The sequence below is a fragment of the Moschus berezovskii genome, chromosome 6 (assembly GCF_049115385.1).
Source record: "Moschus berezovskii isolate FMDL1 chromosome 6, NW_MosBer_1.0, whole genome shotgun sequence".
Taxonomy (NCBI): domain Eukaryota; kingdom Metazoa; phylum Chordata; class Mammalia; order Artiodactyla; family Moschidae; genus Moschus; species Moschus berezovskii.
In genome coordinates, this window is record NC_142465.1 from 29,512,703 (window position 1) to 29,529,668 (window position 16,966).

The following is a 16,966-nucleotide window of genomic DNA, read 5'->3' on the forward strand; positions in this document are numbered from 1 at the left end:
GCGACCCCATAGACGGAAGCCCACCAGGCTCCCCCGTCCCTGGGATTCTCCAGGCAAGAACACTGGAGTGGGTTGTCATTTCCTTCTCCAGTGTATGGGAGTGAAAAGTGAAAGTGAAGTCGCTCAGTCATGTCCAACTCTTAGCGACCCCATGGACTGCAGCCCACCAGGCTCCTCCAGCCATGGGATTTTCCAGGCAAGAGTACTGGAGTGGGTGATACTAAATATATACAAATCAATATTATTTGTATAAATATATCCATTATAATTATATAGTTAATTAAATATTAATTAATTTAAATTTCATTTAATTTAAATTAATTTAAATTTCGTTTAAAATTCATTTAAATTTGTTTTTGGTGGTGAGTTGGTTTAGTCACTAAGTCACTGACTCTTGCGACGCCATGGACTGCAGTCTGTCCATGGGATTCTCCAGGCAAGAATACTGGAGTGGGTTGCCATTTCCTTCTCCAGGTTTTTGATAGTGGTAAACAATAGTTTGGAATGCTAAGCACAGAGAAGCATGTATTTGTATGCGCATATAAGTGTTTAGGAAATGTATATTAACAAAGTAATAATTACAGTTTCTCATTGTGTTAGATGGTCTGGTAAATTTTACTTTTTATATATACTTCTATTTTAACTTTCATAATGATAATTATAAAAAAACTAAGTGACAGGAAAAGTGAAGTGAAGTGAAGTCGCTCTGTGGTGTCCGACTCTTTGCGACCCCATGGACTGTAGCCCACCAGGCTCCTCCATCCATGGGATTCTCCAGGCAAGAATATTGGAGTGGATTGCCATTTCCTTCTCCAGTGACAGGAAAGGGCAGTAGTAAAACATTTTGGAGAACATTCTGGATTTAATTTCATTTGTTAATTGGACTTAATTTTAATTTGAGAATATGAATGTCATTTTTGGGCTTTTATTGTTGCTTAGTCTCTAAGTTGTGTGTAACTCTTTGTGACCCTATGGATTGTAGCCCGCCGCCAGGCTCCTCTGCCCATGGGATTCTCCAAGTCAGAGTACTGGAGTGAGTTGCCATTTCCTTCTCCAGATCTTCCTGACCCAGGATTGAACCTGGGTCTCCTGCATTTCAGGCAGATTCTTTACCGTCTGAGCCACAGGGAAGCCTGTTTTGTGCTACATATCGTAAACATAACCTCACTTTCCATCTCCTATCATTCTTTCCTTCCTTCTTACCTGTGTTATTATTTATTAGGCTTTATCACCTTATATATACAAAATATTCTTTTCCATTTTTCTCTCCTTCCTCCCTGCCTCCCTCCCTCCCTTCCTTCCTATTTACTTATCAACATATGGGTTTCAACAACAGGGTGTATGGCGTGAAATTTTTGTGTGCTTTGTTCACTACTGCTTCCTTAATGTCTAGCGCTCAGTGATTATTTGTAGAATGAATGTGTGGAGTCAAGGCATGCCTTAATTAACAGACATCAGTTTCGTTTTCTTTTGTTTTTCTCTTTTTTCACATGAGCAGGAGAGAAGCCATAGCTGGAAGAATGTACAGCCTGACTCTCAGAGGGTGGTTCTTCCATCAGGCTGCTCTACCCTGATTAATCTCTTTTGATGAGAGACAAGCCTGAGTAAGCTTCTGAAGTCTCTGAAGGGAGCACTGCAGATATGATTAAATCAGGAGGACTGGATGCGGGGTTTTTTCATCTTGTCAGAAAAGACTATAATCATTATACCACTCTATCTACAAGGGATGAGTGTGTCAGAATGAAATGATTGATATTATGATCTTTCCAAGAGCCTCAGGCTGTGCTGTTTTCTCTTCGGTGGTTTCTCTGAGAACCAACCCTCTTGGCATGAACTAACCCGGATTCAGGTCTGGCATCTTCTGATCGGTGTTCTCTTTCTTCCTATATAATGTCAGTGTGGAATCCTGGAGTCAAGATTCCTCAGGGCTCCAAAAATTTCCTGTGATCCCTGCTTTGCAATTGACCATCATGAAGCTCTTGGCCTTCCTGACACTGGTGGCAGTTTCCACCATCCTGGTTTCTGGCCGTAAGTAAAGATTCTTACCTGAAAATAAGGTTTGGAGGAATAGTTACATCAAGATCAGAACTCTGTGTGGATGTCGGTTTTGGGGACCCTAGAATGCTGGCCTCTCCTGTCCTCTACTCCAGTCCCCTGTTCCATCACCATTTTCACTGACCCTTCACCATAGATTTGACTCTACCCTTAGGCTGTTCCTAATTCAATCTGATCATAGCTCATTTCTGACCTTGGAACCCAGTTTCATGGTCAGAGTCAGTGAAATCTGTTTAAGAATACAAATCTGAGGTTTATTTCAGGAAATCAAAAGTGAGCACATACTGTGGGATTTTATATTATCTGTGCATCTTTTCCCCCTCAATGTGTGCATCAAAGACTAAAGTTATTTGACTCCGAAAGCCTGCACCATTGTCCATATTCTTCTCTCCACACCCAAATCTGGTGTTCAACTCACCTCCTATTTTTATTTTTCTCTTTCAGAGGATACAACAAATGCTCCACAGGAAGCACCAGGTGAGTTTGCCCTTGCACCTCAACTCCTTCCAGCAACGACCATTTTCCATCCCAGCCTCATGTCAAAGTTTCCATAGGAGATAGGATATAAGGATTCCTAAGCCCAAGCCTGGCAAAGCCTTCTGCCTGATTCAAATGTTTATGGTGAACATAGAAAGTCTGCTTATTTCTTACACATTATTAGAGAACATGAACACTCTGGCATGGATTTATATAAATTGTGGGTCAATCATTGAATTTTCTTCAGCAGAGAGGAGGCCGTGGTCTGATGTTGTGGCCTGAGAATTTGGGGGAGGTGCATGCAAAGTCTTTCTGATTTCCCTTAACCAAAGGGCTGAATATACGGCCAGTGGGTAAATGAGAGGCCATTTAGTCCCAGTGATAGGGATAGAATAGAGAAGGAAATGGCAACCCACTCCAGTGTTCTTGCCTGGAGAATCCCAGGGACGGCGGAGCCTGGTCGGTTGCCGTCTATGGGGTCGCACAGAGTCGGACACAACTGAAGCAACTTAGCAGCAGAACTTCAGTTCAGTTCAGTAGCTCAGTTGTGTCCTACTCTTTGCGACCGCATGAATCGCAGCACACCAGGGGACTCTCACAATTATTGCTGTATTACAAGTTCCGACAAAACGTGTGACAAATATATCTCTCCGTAGGCCAGAACCTGCAAAAAGGGATTTTGTTTCATTAAAAGAAAGGAGATACTCCCTCTACTCTGAGATGCATCAACTGATTCTTCTCTTCTCCTCATACTGCAGTGCTCCTCATACTTAGAACCTACTCAGTTCTAAGTCATTCTGTGGGAAGTCCCCAGAATGTCAGTCCACAGGAATTTCCTTTTTGTCTCTCACCAGTGGTTCCTGTGAATAAGGGACATATGTGGCTTTGGTCTTTTGTGTTCATGCTAGCAGAAAGTATTTGCCTGTGTCTTCCCTCAGCCTCATTGCCCTAGCAAGGAAATGCTAAATTCTTTCTCTCTCACGAAGGACAGGGCTAGGAAGAATGAGTAAGAGGAGAGTTGGTAGCCAGGGTAAAGGTATGACAGAATTGATGACATTTGCTGAGATGAATTCAGAATGAGAAATGCACATTCAAGCATGTTGCCTGAAGAGTCACATCTTGATTTGAATGTTTCCTCTTAATTTCAGCTTCTGAAGCTGCTGCCACGAACTCTGCCGACCCCAGTGAAAGTACAGATGCCCCCACCACAGCCTCTGCTGATTCCACTTCCACTGCTGCCAGCTCAACCGGGGCTGCATCTACCACGAAGGCCGCCTCCACAGCCAGTACTAAACACACCACCACTCGATTGTGTAAGGTCACCCCATAAGTACTTTCTTCATGGATCGCCTGGATTTCCTATGTCCACTATTCTCAGCATAGACTATATTTGGGGTGCAGAAAAAGTCACGAGAAAAATCCTGTTCTCTTTTCAGTATTTTCTAAATCCTTGTGGTTTTAAAAATCAAACCAACAGAAAAAATCAGAGAAATCAAAAATTTTGAGCCTCTTGTTTACCAATTTTATCTGCATGGCTCTTGAAATTTTGGAATTTAATAGGCAAAATTCATCATTAGTAAAACTGACAATGGAGAGAAGAAAGTGTGTCCCTCCATGTGGCCAAGTACCTGGCTAAGTCTGTTTTGTTTTGCTAGAAAATTCTTATTTCCTTTAAAGTTTTCCTTTAAAGGTCTTTCTAAAAATAGAAAATATCTTTACAAAGATGCTTCCTTGAGGCAGAATGCTTGAGTATTATTCTGGGTATTTCTGGGAATTTGGAATTCCACTGTGATTCATGGTAGAGTCTTCCTATTCCTGGTTCATTTCCCCCTGACCTTAAACAGCCTGGTAAAATCAGTGACTACTATGATTGAGTCTGAATATATGACAGGCAATGTGGTATCAAATTCACATATATAATGTAGGGTTGGCCTAAAAGTTCGTTCAGATTTTTTTCATAAAGTATGGTCAACCAAATAGTTTAAATCTCATAGTAACTCTATGAAATAAATATTTTAAAGATGATGAAATAAAAATTGCAACAGAAACTTCCCCCTGAATATTGTGCAGTAAGAGATGAGATGGATTGGTACATAAACAATGAAAGTCCTGAGGAATCTTAGAAATATTTATACTCTTTCAGTGCATGGCTCCTGGCTCAAAGTCCTGTACTGGGTAGTCAATGGGTGAGAAAATGAATATTTGTCTTTTAGCAAGAGAAGCTTGGACTGCTATGTGCTGTAGCACATGGAAAACTAATCATCTCTCTCTTTTTTTTCTAAACTTCCCACTGATCTAGGCTTCCATCCCAGGCTCCACGTCCAAGTGCCTCTGGACAGGAGTTAGGTGTTTATCTTCCAGGAATGTAAATCTCTCTTTGACCATGAATTCAGTGCCATTTGACATTTGTTAGTCTTCTTGCAGATTCCAAGGTATAATGCCACATTTTCAACCTTTTTTGAAAACCTCTTGTCTTTTTTCTGTTTCAGGTATCTTTCCAAGGCTTAAAATATTTTGCTGAGTTATCAGTGAGATGGAATCAGCCTCGGCCTTCTGCATTTGATCCTGCTGGGCCGGGCCAATATGTCCCTTGATTTGTTTTAAAGCAACGACTTTCCATCCCTACTATATCTATCCTATCTCTAATCAGTGTATCTTCTTTAAAAGAAAAAAATAAAGAGCAACATGAATTAAAGGATTTTCTGTAGGTGCTGGTGTGATTGTCCAAAAGTTTAGTCTATCCAAGTGATAGAGTTTGAACCCTACCTAGTTCTTTCTTGGGTTAATGTTAATAAATAGACTTTCCAATTTAAAAAACAGGACACGATCCTTTGGTTTATCACTAAAGACTAGAGTTTTCTGTATGTGAGTGCACTAATCAACATTCAGTTCAGTTCAGATCCGTCACTCAGTAGTGTCCGACTCTCCGCGACCCCATGAATCACAGCACGCCAGGCCTCCCTGTCCATCACCAACTCCTGGAGTTCACTCAAACTCATGTCCATCAAGTCGGTGATGCCATCCAGCCATCTCATTCTCTGTCGTCCCCTTCTCCTCCCGCCCCCAATCCCTCCCAGCATCAGAGTCTTTTCCAGTGAGTCAACTCGCCGCATGAGGTGGCCAAAGTATTGCAGTTTCAGCTTTAGCATCAGTCCTTCCAATGAACACCCAGAATTGATCTCCTTTAGAATGGACTGGTTGGATCTCCTTGCAGTCCAAGGGACTCTCAAGAGTCTTCTCCAACACCACAGTTCAAAAACATCAATTCTTCATGATCAGCTTTCTTCACAGTCCAACTCTCACATCCATACATGACCACGGGAAAAACCATAGCCTTGGCTAGATGACCTTTGTTGGCAAAGTAATGTCTCTGCTTTTTAATATACTATCTAGGTTGGTCATAACTTTCCTTCCAAGGAGTAAGCGTCTTTTAATTTCATGGCTGCAATCACCATCTGCAGTGATTTTGGAGCCCAAGAAAATAAAGTCTGACACTGTTTCCACTGTTTCCCCATCTATTTCCCATGCAGTGGTGGGACCAGATGCCATGATCTTTGTTTTCTGAATGTTGAGCTTCAAGCCAACCTTTTCACTCTCCTCTTTCACTTTCACCAAGAGGCTTTTTAGTTCCTCTTCACTTTCTGCCATAAGGGTGGTGTCATCTGCATATCTGAGGTTATTGATATTTCTCCCAGCAATCTTGATTCCAGCTTGTGCTTCTTCCAGCCCAGCGTTCCTTATGATGTACTCTGCATATAAGTTAAATAAGCAAGGTGACAATATACAGCCTTGACGTACTCCTTTTCCTATTTGGAACCAGTCTGTTGTTCCATGTCCAGTTCTGACTGTTGCTTCCTGACCTGCATACAGGTTTCTCAAGAGGCAGGTCAGGTGGTCTGGTATTCCCATCTCTTTCAGAATTTTCCACAGTTTATTGTGATCCACACAGTCAAAGGCTTTGGCATAATCAATGAAGCAGAAATAGATGTTTTTCTGGAACTCTCTTGCTTTCTCCATGATCCAGCGGATGTTGGCAATTTGATCTATGGTGCCTCTGCCTTTTCTAAAACTTCCTTGAACATCTGGGAGTTCATGGTTCACATATTGCTGAAGCCTGGCTTGGAGAATTTTGAGCATGACTTTACTAGCATGTGAGATGAGTGCAATTGTGTGGTAGTTTGAGCATTCTTTGGCATTGCCTTTCTTTGGGATTGGAATGAAGACTGACCTTTCCAGTCCTGTGGCCACTGCTGAGTTTTCCAAATTTGCTGGCATATTGAGTGCAGCACTTTCACAGCATCATCTTTCAAGATTTGAAATGGCTCAACTGGAATTCCATCAGCTCCACTAGCTTTGTTCATAGTGATGCTTTCTAAGGCCCACTTGACTTCACATTCCAAGATGTCTGGTTCTAGGTCAGTGATCATGTAATTGTGACTATCTTGGTCGTGAAGATCTTTTTGTACAGTTCTTCTGTGTATTCTTGACACCTTGTCTTAATATCTTCTGCTTCTGTTAGGTCCATACCATTTCTGTCCTTTATCGAGCCCATCTTTGCATGAAATATTCCCTTGGAATCTCTAATTTTCTTGAAGAGATTTCTTGTTTTTCCTATTCTGCTGTTTTCCTCTATTTCTTTGCATTGATCACTGAGGAAGGCTTTCATATCTCTCCTTGCTATTCTTTGGAACTCTGCATTCAGATGCTTTTATCTTTCCTTTTCTCCTTTGCTTTTCGCTTCTCTTCTTTTCACATCTATTTGTAAGGCCTCCTCAGACAGCCATTTTGCTTTTTTGCATTTCTTTTCCATGGGGATGGTCTTGGTCCCTGTCTCCTGTACAATGTCATGAACCTCTGTCCAGAGTTCATCAGGCACTCTATCTATCAGATCTAGTCCCTTAAATCTATTTTTCATTTCCACTGTATAAGCATAAGGGATTTGATTTAGGTCATATCTGAATGGTCTAGAGGTTTTCCCTACTTTCTTCAATTCAAGTCTGAATTTGGCAATAAGGAGTTCATGATCTGAGCCACAGTCAGCTCCTGGTCTTGTTTTTGCTAACTGTATACAGCTTCTCCATCTTTGGCTGCAAAGAATATAATCAATCTGATTTCGGTGTTGATCATCTGGTGATATCCATGTGTAGAGTCTTCTCTTGTGTTGTTGGAAGAGGGTGTTTGCTATGACCAGTGCATTCTCTTGACAAAACTCTCTTAGCCTTTGCCCTGCTTCATTCTGTACTCCAAGGCCAAATTTGCCTCTTACTCCAGGTGTTTCTTGACTTCCTACTTTTGCATTCCAGTCCCCTATAATGAAAAGGACACCTTTTTTGGGTGTTAGTTCTAAAAGGTTTTGTAGGTCTTCATAGAACCATTCAACTTCGGCTTCTTCAGCATTACTGGTTGGAGCATAGGCCTGGATTACTGTAATATTGAATGGTTTGCCTTGGAAACGAACAGAAATCATTCTGTCATTTTTAAGATTGCATCCAAGTACTGCATTTCAGACTCTTTTGTTGACCATGATGGCTACTCCATTTCTTTTAAGGGATTCCTGTCCACAGTAGTAGATATAATAGTCATCTGAGTTAAATTCACCCATTCCAGTCCATTTTAATTCACTGATTCCTAGAATGTCTATGTTCACTCTTGCCATCTCCTGTTTGACCACTTCCAATTTGCCTTGATTCATGGACCTAACATTCCAGGTTCCTATGCGATATTGCTCTTTACAGCACCGGACCTTGCTTCTATCACCGGTCACATCCACAACTGGGTATTGGTTTTGCTTTTCCTCCATCCCTTCATTCTTTCTAGAGTTATTTCTCCACTGATCTCCAGTAGCATACTGGGCACCTACCGACCTGGGGAATTCCTCATTCAGTATCCTATCATTTTGCCCTTTGATATTGTTCATGGGGTTCTCAAGGCAAGCATACTGATCAACATTACCTGGATACAAATGTCCACTCTGATTCCATCAAACTCTGCTATTAGCTGACCCCTAATTATTCTCATATCCTCAGTGGCTTAGCAGGTGAGAAAGAGGGACACACTCCTGAGGTCTGGGAACTAGCCTGACACACTTGCACTTTGGAATTGTTAGGGTCTGACCTGATCTCAGAGCTTAGAAATGGTTCTCTCTTATTGCACACGAACAATATCGCAAAACACCAACATCAGAGAAAGGCACACAGCGGATTCCATAACTTTGACCAACTCATAATTTTGTTTCAGTACAAACAAAAACAAGATCAGTGTACAAACCACAAAATACTATCAGTAAATATCACCCTCTTCCAAGTAATGAGTTCATTACATATTACAACTTTAGCCCCACTCTAGCCTCTTCTCCTCTGTATAAGGTTTGTTAAGACAGTCATTTATAGCATTATTCGTGCTCCCTTAGAATCACCAATCAGAGCAGAGGCCTGCTTCTTTAAGCCCTCCCCCAAGTCACCTCACATATACTCAAATCCTGTAACAAGTCCTTTCTTACACCCTTGGATTAAGGCACCTGTCTGTAATTCCCCACGGTTTATGTTCTCCCCACTGCCATGAGTACTAAACCCAACCCAACTTAACTATAGCTGTGTGCCTGGTGGTTTGAGGCTGGAAGACTTTGATACCTAAATGTATAATTAGGATGCACGTAGTACGAGAGCAAGGTGTGGTATCTTTGTTTTTCTCCCTTTGGATATTTGCTGGGTTAAAATTTGCCCAATTCTGGGAGTTTTGGTTAATTGGAACCTTTACAACTGCCTGAACCATCACCATTAATAAACTAAGCAGTGCAAATTCAAGGAGAACATTAATGGTCTGTTTAAGGAAATGATTGAGGACGAAATTCGATGCTGACAAAATTTACTAAAAAATAATTATCTGATTCCACTTAATAACAGATGAAAATGAAAGTGTTAGACACTGAATCACTGAATCGTGTCTGACTCTTTGCGATCCATAGACTGCAGCCCACCAGGCTCCTCTGTCCATGAAATTCTTCAGGCAAGAATGCCAGAGTGGGTTGTCATTTCCTTCTCCAGGGAATCCTCCCAAGTCAGGGACTGAACTGGGTCTCCTGCATTGCAGGCAGATTCTTCACCATCTGAGTCACCTGGGAAGTCCTATAATAACAGGTAGGAGAGACTATCACATGTCAGACAAGGTGAGTCTGCTGATTATTTCAGCTACCTGACATTGAAATAGGCTGGGACCTGGGACTTTTGCTGGACCACTTGCACCTGGACAAATGTCTCCCGGGGCAATAGGATCCAAAGAAACTAGAAGGGATGCATGTGCAGTTGGGGAAATTGTGAACAATAACTATATAAAACCACAAACCAAATGCCACTTCTGAGGTACCTGGAGCAAAAGCAAAGTACTGTGCATGATCCCTGTACACAGCACCACCAAGGGGTGGCTAGATCATCTCAGCTCTGTCTCCTGACCAACACATGGACCTGCCTCGTTACTCCTTTAGTGACCCAAGCAGTTTCTCTGGGGGAGTGGGCAAGTATATCTGTTACTTGCTTTTGCTACAGAATGAGACCCAATAAAGTGCAGCATGGAACTCTGTCCTGGCCACTTATGTCTCTCTGTAGATTAAAGATCCAAGGGCCTGTGGTCAACAATATTATAAAGATAATTTAGGAAGAGCAACAGGCCAAGTGGGACTGGTGAACGCTTATCCACTTTTATAACAACTTTCATAATAGTCCCTCAGTCCACACAGGCACAATGTGAATTTTCATAGATTGGAGTTTGTATACATTCACTATATTGCCCCAGGGATAGCTGAGTTTTTTAGCATACTGCTATAATCTAACTCAGACAAGATTTGGAATTAATAACCATGTTAATTGCTTCCTCAGAGGAATAAACTCAAAAGAACTCTAATATTCATATGATAACTAAGGGGTAGTGGTTTTCAAGTAATATTCAAGGCCTAGTTCCATCTGTGGAAAATCTAGGATTTATGTGTTGGAGCAACCAAAGATATTGCTTGAAATATGCAACACGTTGCCATGTTTTTCAGATCATGTTTCTATAAGGGAGAGACCATGGGACTTTTCTGGTTTTGCCAAAAGCATGCTCCAAACCTAGCAATCTGCCTCTTGTCACAAAGTCACCAGGTAGAAATTGGAATTTTAGCAGGACCCAAAGCAGAAATCCTTAATAAATTTACTGAGAATCAGTCCCAGGCCTTCTGTATTAGCCCACAAGATCTGACTTCATATATCAATAGTAGACATTTCTGTCATATATACGTTGGACTAACCCTTTGGCAGAAATCAAATAGGATTTCTTTGCACAATTCTCTAGGGTTTTGGATTTGAAAACTACCTGATGCAGATTATTCTTTTAGACCATTTGAAAAATAGATGCTATCTTTTTAATGGTATTTGATAAATGTAGCCTCACTATTGAAGAGTGTCAGAGTATTCTGAGGCCATTAAATATCTATGGATTCCAGTCATGCCCTGGATGATGAGAGAGAGACAAACAGTCAAATACATGAGGGCCACGAAGAAATGCTCCCTCTTCATGTGGAGGTTTATTTTTAAGGGTGTTCTAAGAATGAAATTTTAGGGAGTGACCCACACATACAGAAACATGTTCTATTGCTACTTGTTGGGTGGAAAATGAGACTCTCAAAGAACTTCCCTGACATCACCCCAAGTGGTATGGCACATAAAATGACTGGATTACCAGTGGAAGTTCTTGAGCTGAGGACAATGTGGCTGCTTGGAAGTGAGTCTCAAGAGGCTCTGCAGATACCAAACCCTGATTAAAGAAACCAAGAATAAATCTTTTCATTGTGTATTGCTATGTTCTGTAGATAGAAGTGGACAAAGTTTTAGGCTCCTGGCCTCTGCGAGGCATTTAAATATGATAGACAATTAAAAGAAATGATGCAATGAAGAAAATGAATCCACTATTAACAGGAAAATATTGGATCAATAATGGCTGGAAGTGAAACGACCTGACACTGACAAGTGGATCACACTGGACTGCTATTGTTAGCCCCACGGTTCTGTAAGTGTGTTTATGTACTGGGTGTTAACTAGGCACTCAGACTCTGCTGCTGCTGCTGCTGCTAAGTCACTTCAGTCTGTATTTCTAAACCTTAGAAATACAATTAAAGTGTGGAACAATCAGTTCATCATTCGCTTGGTCCATTTCCTCTCAAGTTACAGAAGTGACATGGGAAACATGATTTATTTTTATTGAAATTCAGTTTTTTACCTTTTTCTTTGTCTAATCAATGTTAGTTCCCTAAGTTTAGGTAGGTGCACTTTTCGGTTAAATTCTAGATGTTTCATAATTTTAGTGTTTATGATTAAGTCTGATTTTTGTATATCACATGAGGTATGAATCATGTTTTTGTTAGCATATAGGTAGTTCTGTGTTTTTTCAGCACAGATTGTTGAAAGACTTTCCCTTTTTTTATTAAGTGTTCTTAGCGTTATTGTCAAAAACCGATTAACCATGAATGTGTGGAACTATTTTATAATTCTTTTTCTACCCTTCTGACTTATTTTTCTCTCGATGTCAAGGTCTCAATGACTCTATTAATGTAGATGTATAAGCTTGTATATCAGGCATGTGATTGCTACAACTTTTTTCTTTTTCAAGATTATTTTTATTCACTGGTACTTTTTAATTTGTCATATATATTTTGGAATCTATCGGTCAATTTTAACAGCAAGTCTTCTGACATATTGACTTGGATCGAATTGAAGATACAGACAAATGGATACTTAACATTATTTATTCAATGACATAAAAAGAATATATCTATATTTATTTAGGTTTATTTGATTTCTGTCATTGTAGATTTTTAAGATTCACTATAGAAGTCTCACTTTGTGATCAATCAATCCATCAATAAGTATATATTTTGGTGCTTTTTAAATAATGTTTTTGGAATTTTCAAAATTCAATTGATCACTGGTAATATGTGGAAATATATTTGCATTTAATATATTGCCTGTCTATACTGTGACTTTAATTTACTTATTGTTTCTAACATGTGTATGTGTAGCTACACATGTGCACAACCTTGTCATCTTCATGTAAAGTTAGTTTACTTCATTATATCTGAGCTTGTTATATTTCTTTTTTCCCTGCATATAGAAATGCCTAGGACCTCCAGAAAGATATTAAATAGAAGTGATAAGAACAGAAATACTTAATAAATATTAATTTCTGATTTTAGCAGAAAGATTTCAGTTCTTCTCCACTACATAGATTTATAGGATTAAAGTATTTTGTAGATACATTTTGTCAGAATGAAGAAATATTAAATTAACCCTAGTTTAAAATGATGAAAACGTAAAATCTACAACCAAGAATACTCTACCCAGCAAGGCTCTCATTCACATGTGATGGTGAGATCAAAAGTTTATAGACAAGCAAAAAACTAAACGATTTCATAAGCCCAAGCAATCTGCTTAAAAAGTATTAAAGGGACTTCTTTAAGCAAAATTAAAAGGCTAAAACTAGAAACATGTAGAAAAAGTATTAGTCACTCAATCATGTCCTACTCTTTGCAACCCCATGGATTGTAGCCCATCAGGCTCCTCTGTCCATGGAATTCTCCAGGCAAGAATACTGGAATGGGTTGTCATTCCCTTCTCCAGAGGATCTTCCTGACTCAGGGATCGAACCCAGGTCTCCTGCATTGCAGGCAGACACTTTAACCTCTCAGCCACCAAGGAATAGACTAAATGGTCCTATTAAAAACATAGCATGACTGAATTGATATAAATGCCAGACCCATATATATAGATGTGCGTGTATGTGTGTATATATATATATATATATATATATATATATATATATACTGCCTAGGAGAGACTCACTTCAGGTCTAAAGGCATATACAAATTGAAAACATGTGGGAAAAGGTTGTGAGGAGTGCATGCTCAGTTGTGTCTGACTCTTTGCAACCCCAGGGACTGTAACCCACCAGGCTCCTCTGTCCATGAGATTATCTTGGCAAGAATACTGAAGTGGGCTGCCATTTCCTCCTCCAGGGGATCTTCCCAACCCAGGGATTGAACCTGTGTCTCTTACGTCTCCTGCATTGGCAGGTGGGTTCTTGATCACCAGAGCCATCTGGGAAGCCATTTATGTAGTCAGATGATCACAAATGGTTTAAAACACATACACACTTCTTGAGAGGAAACAGAACTGTTTCTAAGAGACTTTTATATTTCACTCTTTATGTAAAAGTAAAGACTTTGTGGTCACTTTATTTTCTTCACTATTGTTTTCTTTTTTTAAAAAATAGAACAAGGACAATTTTGTTTCTCTGCTTATTCACACTTCTTAGCATATGAATACCCCTCTTAGAAAGCTTTTTTCTAGCACAGCCAACTATAATTTTGAAGTCTTTCCTTTATTCAATCATAGAGGGTTTTTTCTTTTTGGAGAAATATGACTGATGATCAAAAAAACTCAATTATGCTTAGCAAAATTCCATCATCTAATTCTCCAAGGGCTACTAGTGAGCCCTGTCCCAGCATCCAGAACAAACAAAACTCTGTTTTAAAGCAGCTCCACATCATTCCCCTCTTTCTCCCTTGTGTTCTCCGTGGCTGGGAATTACCTCTTTGAAAAACGCAATGCCACACTTAATGTGCATTTTTCATTAAAATGTGGCCTGTTACCAAGCTGGTATCTGAGCTCCACATTCAAGTAACTAAACCTTTGGCCAAATCCACACCCACACATCTTGGACATTCTTCTGGTCTAAAGATGCCCCCAGAACATCTGTCCTATGCAAAATGATTGATGGGAAAAAAAATGTGTGTGCAGGTCAGGAGTCAGTTTAGTGACTGCACATCCCCTTTTGATGCTTGATCAGCCCACAAAATGTGTGCGGAAACTATCAGCCATGTGGAGTCTATGGCTTATTTTAAAATCTTAAAACGTTAAAATTTCCCATCTTAAATACATGGCAAAGCAGCAAGAAAAAAACACTTAGAGAACATTTTCTCTCTTTGTTTTAGTTCTTTGACATTTGATAACCTCTTCAGTTCAGTTCAGTTCAGTCGCTCAGTCGTGTCCAACTCTTTGGGACCCCATGAATCACAGCACGCCAGGCCTCCCTGTCCATCACCAACTCCTGGAGTTCACTCAAACTTCCAGAGTTCACTCAAATGGGTTTCTAATACTAGACTCTTAAAGAAAGCCTTTTCCTTAGGATCTATTACAATCAAGAATCTAAAAAAAAAAAACTGAGGATTTTTTCCCACAAGTGGAAAGAACAAGGAAAATACTATTTTTAATTTTAAAATTAAGGAAGAAAAAAAGTTTATATACATTTTCCTTTACCTAGAACTCTTTCTTTCCCTCATTTCTCTATATCACCTCTAGAAAAAAAAGAAAAAGCATAAAGGTAACCAAATCTCATATATTTAAGAAAAATGTATTTTTAAAAGATAGATGCTGATATGGATATATCTCTTTTTTTTAAATTAATGCCATGCTCAAAGAGGACACTAAAGACATTATTAGTGAATAGACATTATTCTAAAAATTCCCCAAGTTGGCTTGGCATAATACATTACTATGTATAAAGAGATAACTAATGAGAATTGACAGTACAGCATAAGGAACTCTACTCAATGTTCTGTGGTGACCTAAATGGGAAAGAAATCCAAGGAGGAGGGAATATTCGTGCACAAGTGGCTGATTCATTTGGCTGTACAACAGAAACTATACATTGTAAAGTAATTGTTCTCCAATTTAAAAAATCCTCCCAAGGTATACTATATAAATCCTCAGCCTCTATATACATTTCCCTCTTCTATACAGAGATGACTAAAGAAGCCTTACCAAGTTACGCCTGAGGAGATGGGTTTAGGGAATATATTGAGAGAATTACTCTTTTATAAGCAAAGGTATAACATTTCTCTCTGCTGCTGCTACTGCTGCTAAGACGCGTCAGTCGTGTCTGACTCTGTTAGACCCCATAGAAGGCAGCCCACCAAGCTCCCCCGTCCCTGGGATTCTCCAGGCAAGAACCCTGGAGTGGCTTGCCATTTTCTTCTCCAATGCATCAAGGTGAAAAGTGAAAGTGAAGTCACTCAGTCGTGTCTGACTCTTAGCGACCCCATGGACTGCAGCCTACCAGGCCCCTCCATCCATGGGATTTTCCAGGCAAGAGTACTGGAGTGGGTTGCCATTGCCTTCTCCGAACATTTCTCCCTATCCCTCTGCTATGCTGCTGCTGCTGCTGCTGCTAAGTCGCTTCAGTCGTGTCCGACTCTGTGCAACCTCTAGACGCCAGCCCACCAGGCTCCCCTGTCCCTGGGATTCTCCAGGCAAGAACACTGGAGTGGGTTGCCATAGCCCAGGGCTATTTGCCCCAGGCCATAAGGAGCCAACACCTTCAGACATCCTGTGGTAGAACCTAGTGAGTTCTTTTGACCAAAACAATGAAGCTTCTCTGTTCTGGCCATCAGATGTTGTAGCCATCTCCCTGCAAGTCCTGCTAGTGACCCTGACTAGTAAGTTGTCCTTCACAACATTCTGTGCTTGGAACAGCTTCTATGATTGCCTCTCATTTTCCCTTCCAGGCTATAAGAACAGAATCAAGTTTCTTCCTCACTATGTCACCTCCCACACTTAGGAAGGCAAGAACAGAACCTCAGGACTGGTCAATAAATCTCGCAGACTTTAACAGAAGAGGTTACAGAAACACTGACAGAACTTCAGAAGAAAGTAGTTTCGACTATACTGCGTCCCCAACAGCACTGGCCAGAGACATAGTGAAAATAACTCCATAAAAAAGAACCAAAGGAAAAGAGCAAATACTAGTTCTCAGGATAAGGTTTTAGTTCCCAAGCCAGCAGAATTTGAGTGTAATTTTGGCTTACTGTGATTGTTACTTCTTTAAAAAAGAAACAAGGGTACACACAAAATGACACTGTTTATCTTAAACAGTTTTTACTATCTTTTCATTGTTCTAACTTAAACTGACACCTTTCAAAGGTTAGTGAGTCTAGATCTCACTAATGCTTTCTCACAAACCTACACATTCACTTTTTTTCGGGTAACCAAGTAGAAAAGATGAGGCTTTGCTGAACAGTATTATCCCAGAGCATCCCCTTAACGGCTAACTGCACTAAGGAAAGGACTTTCTCAGGAAACGTCAAGTGCTTCAAATCTTCAATATACAGAGCTAGATACTGCTTTTCCACTCTTATGACTTTTTCCCCTTTTTCGATGGGAAATTAGACATCGCCTTGGCACTCAAAAGAATAGTCTCAGTTTACTTTATAAGTAGATTCATATACTGTTTCAAAATTAAGTTTTTTCATGCTAGAACACAGAACCCTATACTCTAGATTCATTCAATCATGGCAAACCTAAATGAACCATTTTCCTACTCCTGATGAGCTTAATTCCTAGATGGATTCTTA

The 16,966-nt window shown here is 40.1% G+C and overlaps 1 protein-coding gene and 1 long non-coding RNA gene across 7 annotated transcripts in view; one reads left to right on the top strand and one right to left on the bottom strand.

Moving 5' to 3' along the window:
• The first annotated feature begins 1,867 nt into the window (after window positions 1–1,867).
• On the top strand, window positions 1,868–5,230 carry LOC129536250 (uncharacterized). The gene is made up of 4 exons (XR_016037564.1): window positions 1,868–2,028; window positions 2,500–2,532; window positions 3,681–3,845; window positions 5,022–5,230. It is a non-coding gene; the product is annotated as an uncharacterized LOC129536250 (long non-coding RNA).
• A 2,986-nt stretch (window positions 5,231–8,216) lies between these two features.
• Window positions 8,217–16,966, bottom strand: part of LOC129536248 (uncharacterized) — a 56,471-nt gene continuing 47,721 nt past the window's right edge. For 5 of the 6 annotated variants that reach the window (XR_016037563.1, XR_008681780.2, XR_008681779.2 and 2 more), the window contains 2 exons: window positions 11,242–11,316; window positions 8,217–9,656 (listed from right to left, as the gene is read on the bottom strand). Coding sequence is in view for 2 of the 6 variants with exons in the window: in XM_088836870.1 (XP_088692996.1) it covers window positions 11,291–11,316 (26 nt within the window). In the remaining 4 variants the exon portion in view is untranslated. The remainder of the gene's footprint in view (window positions 9,657–11,241; window positions 11,317–16,966) is intronic. The other variant, XM_055395063.2, reaches the window with a different exon arrangement.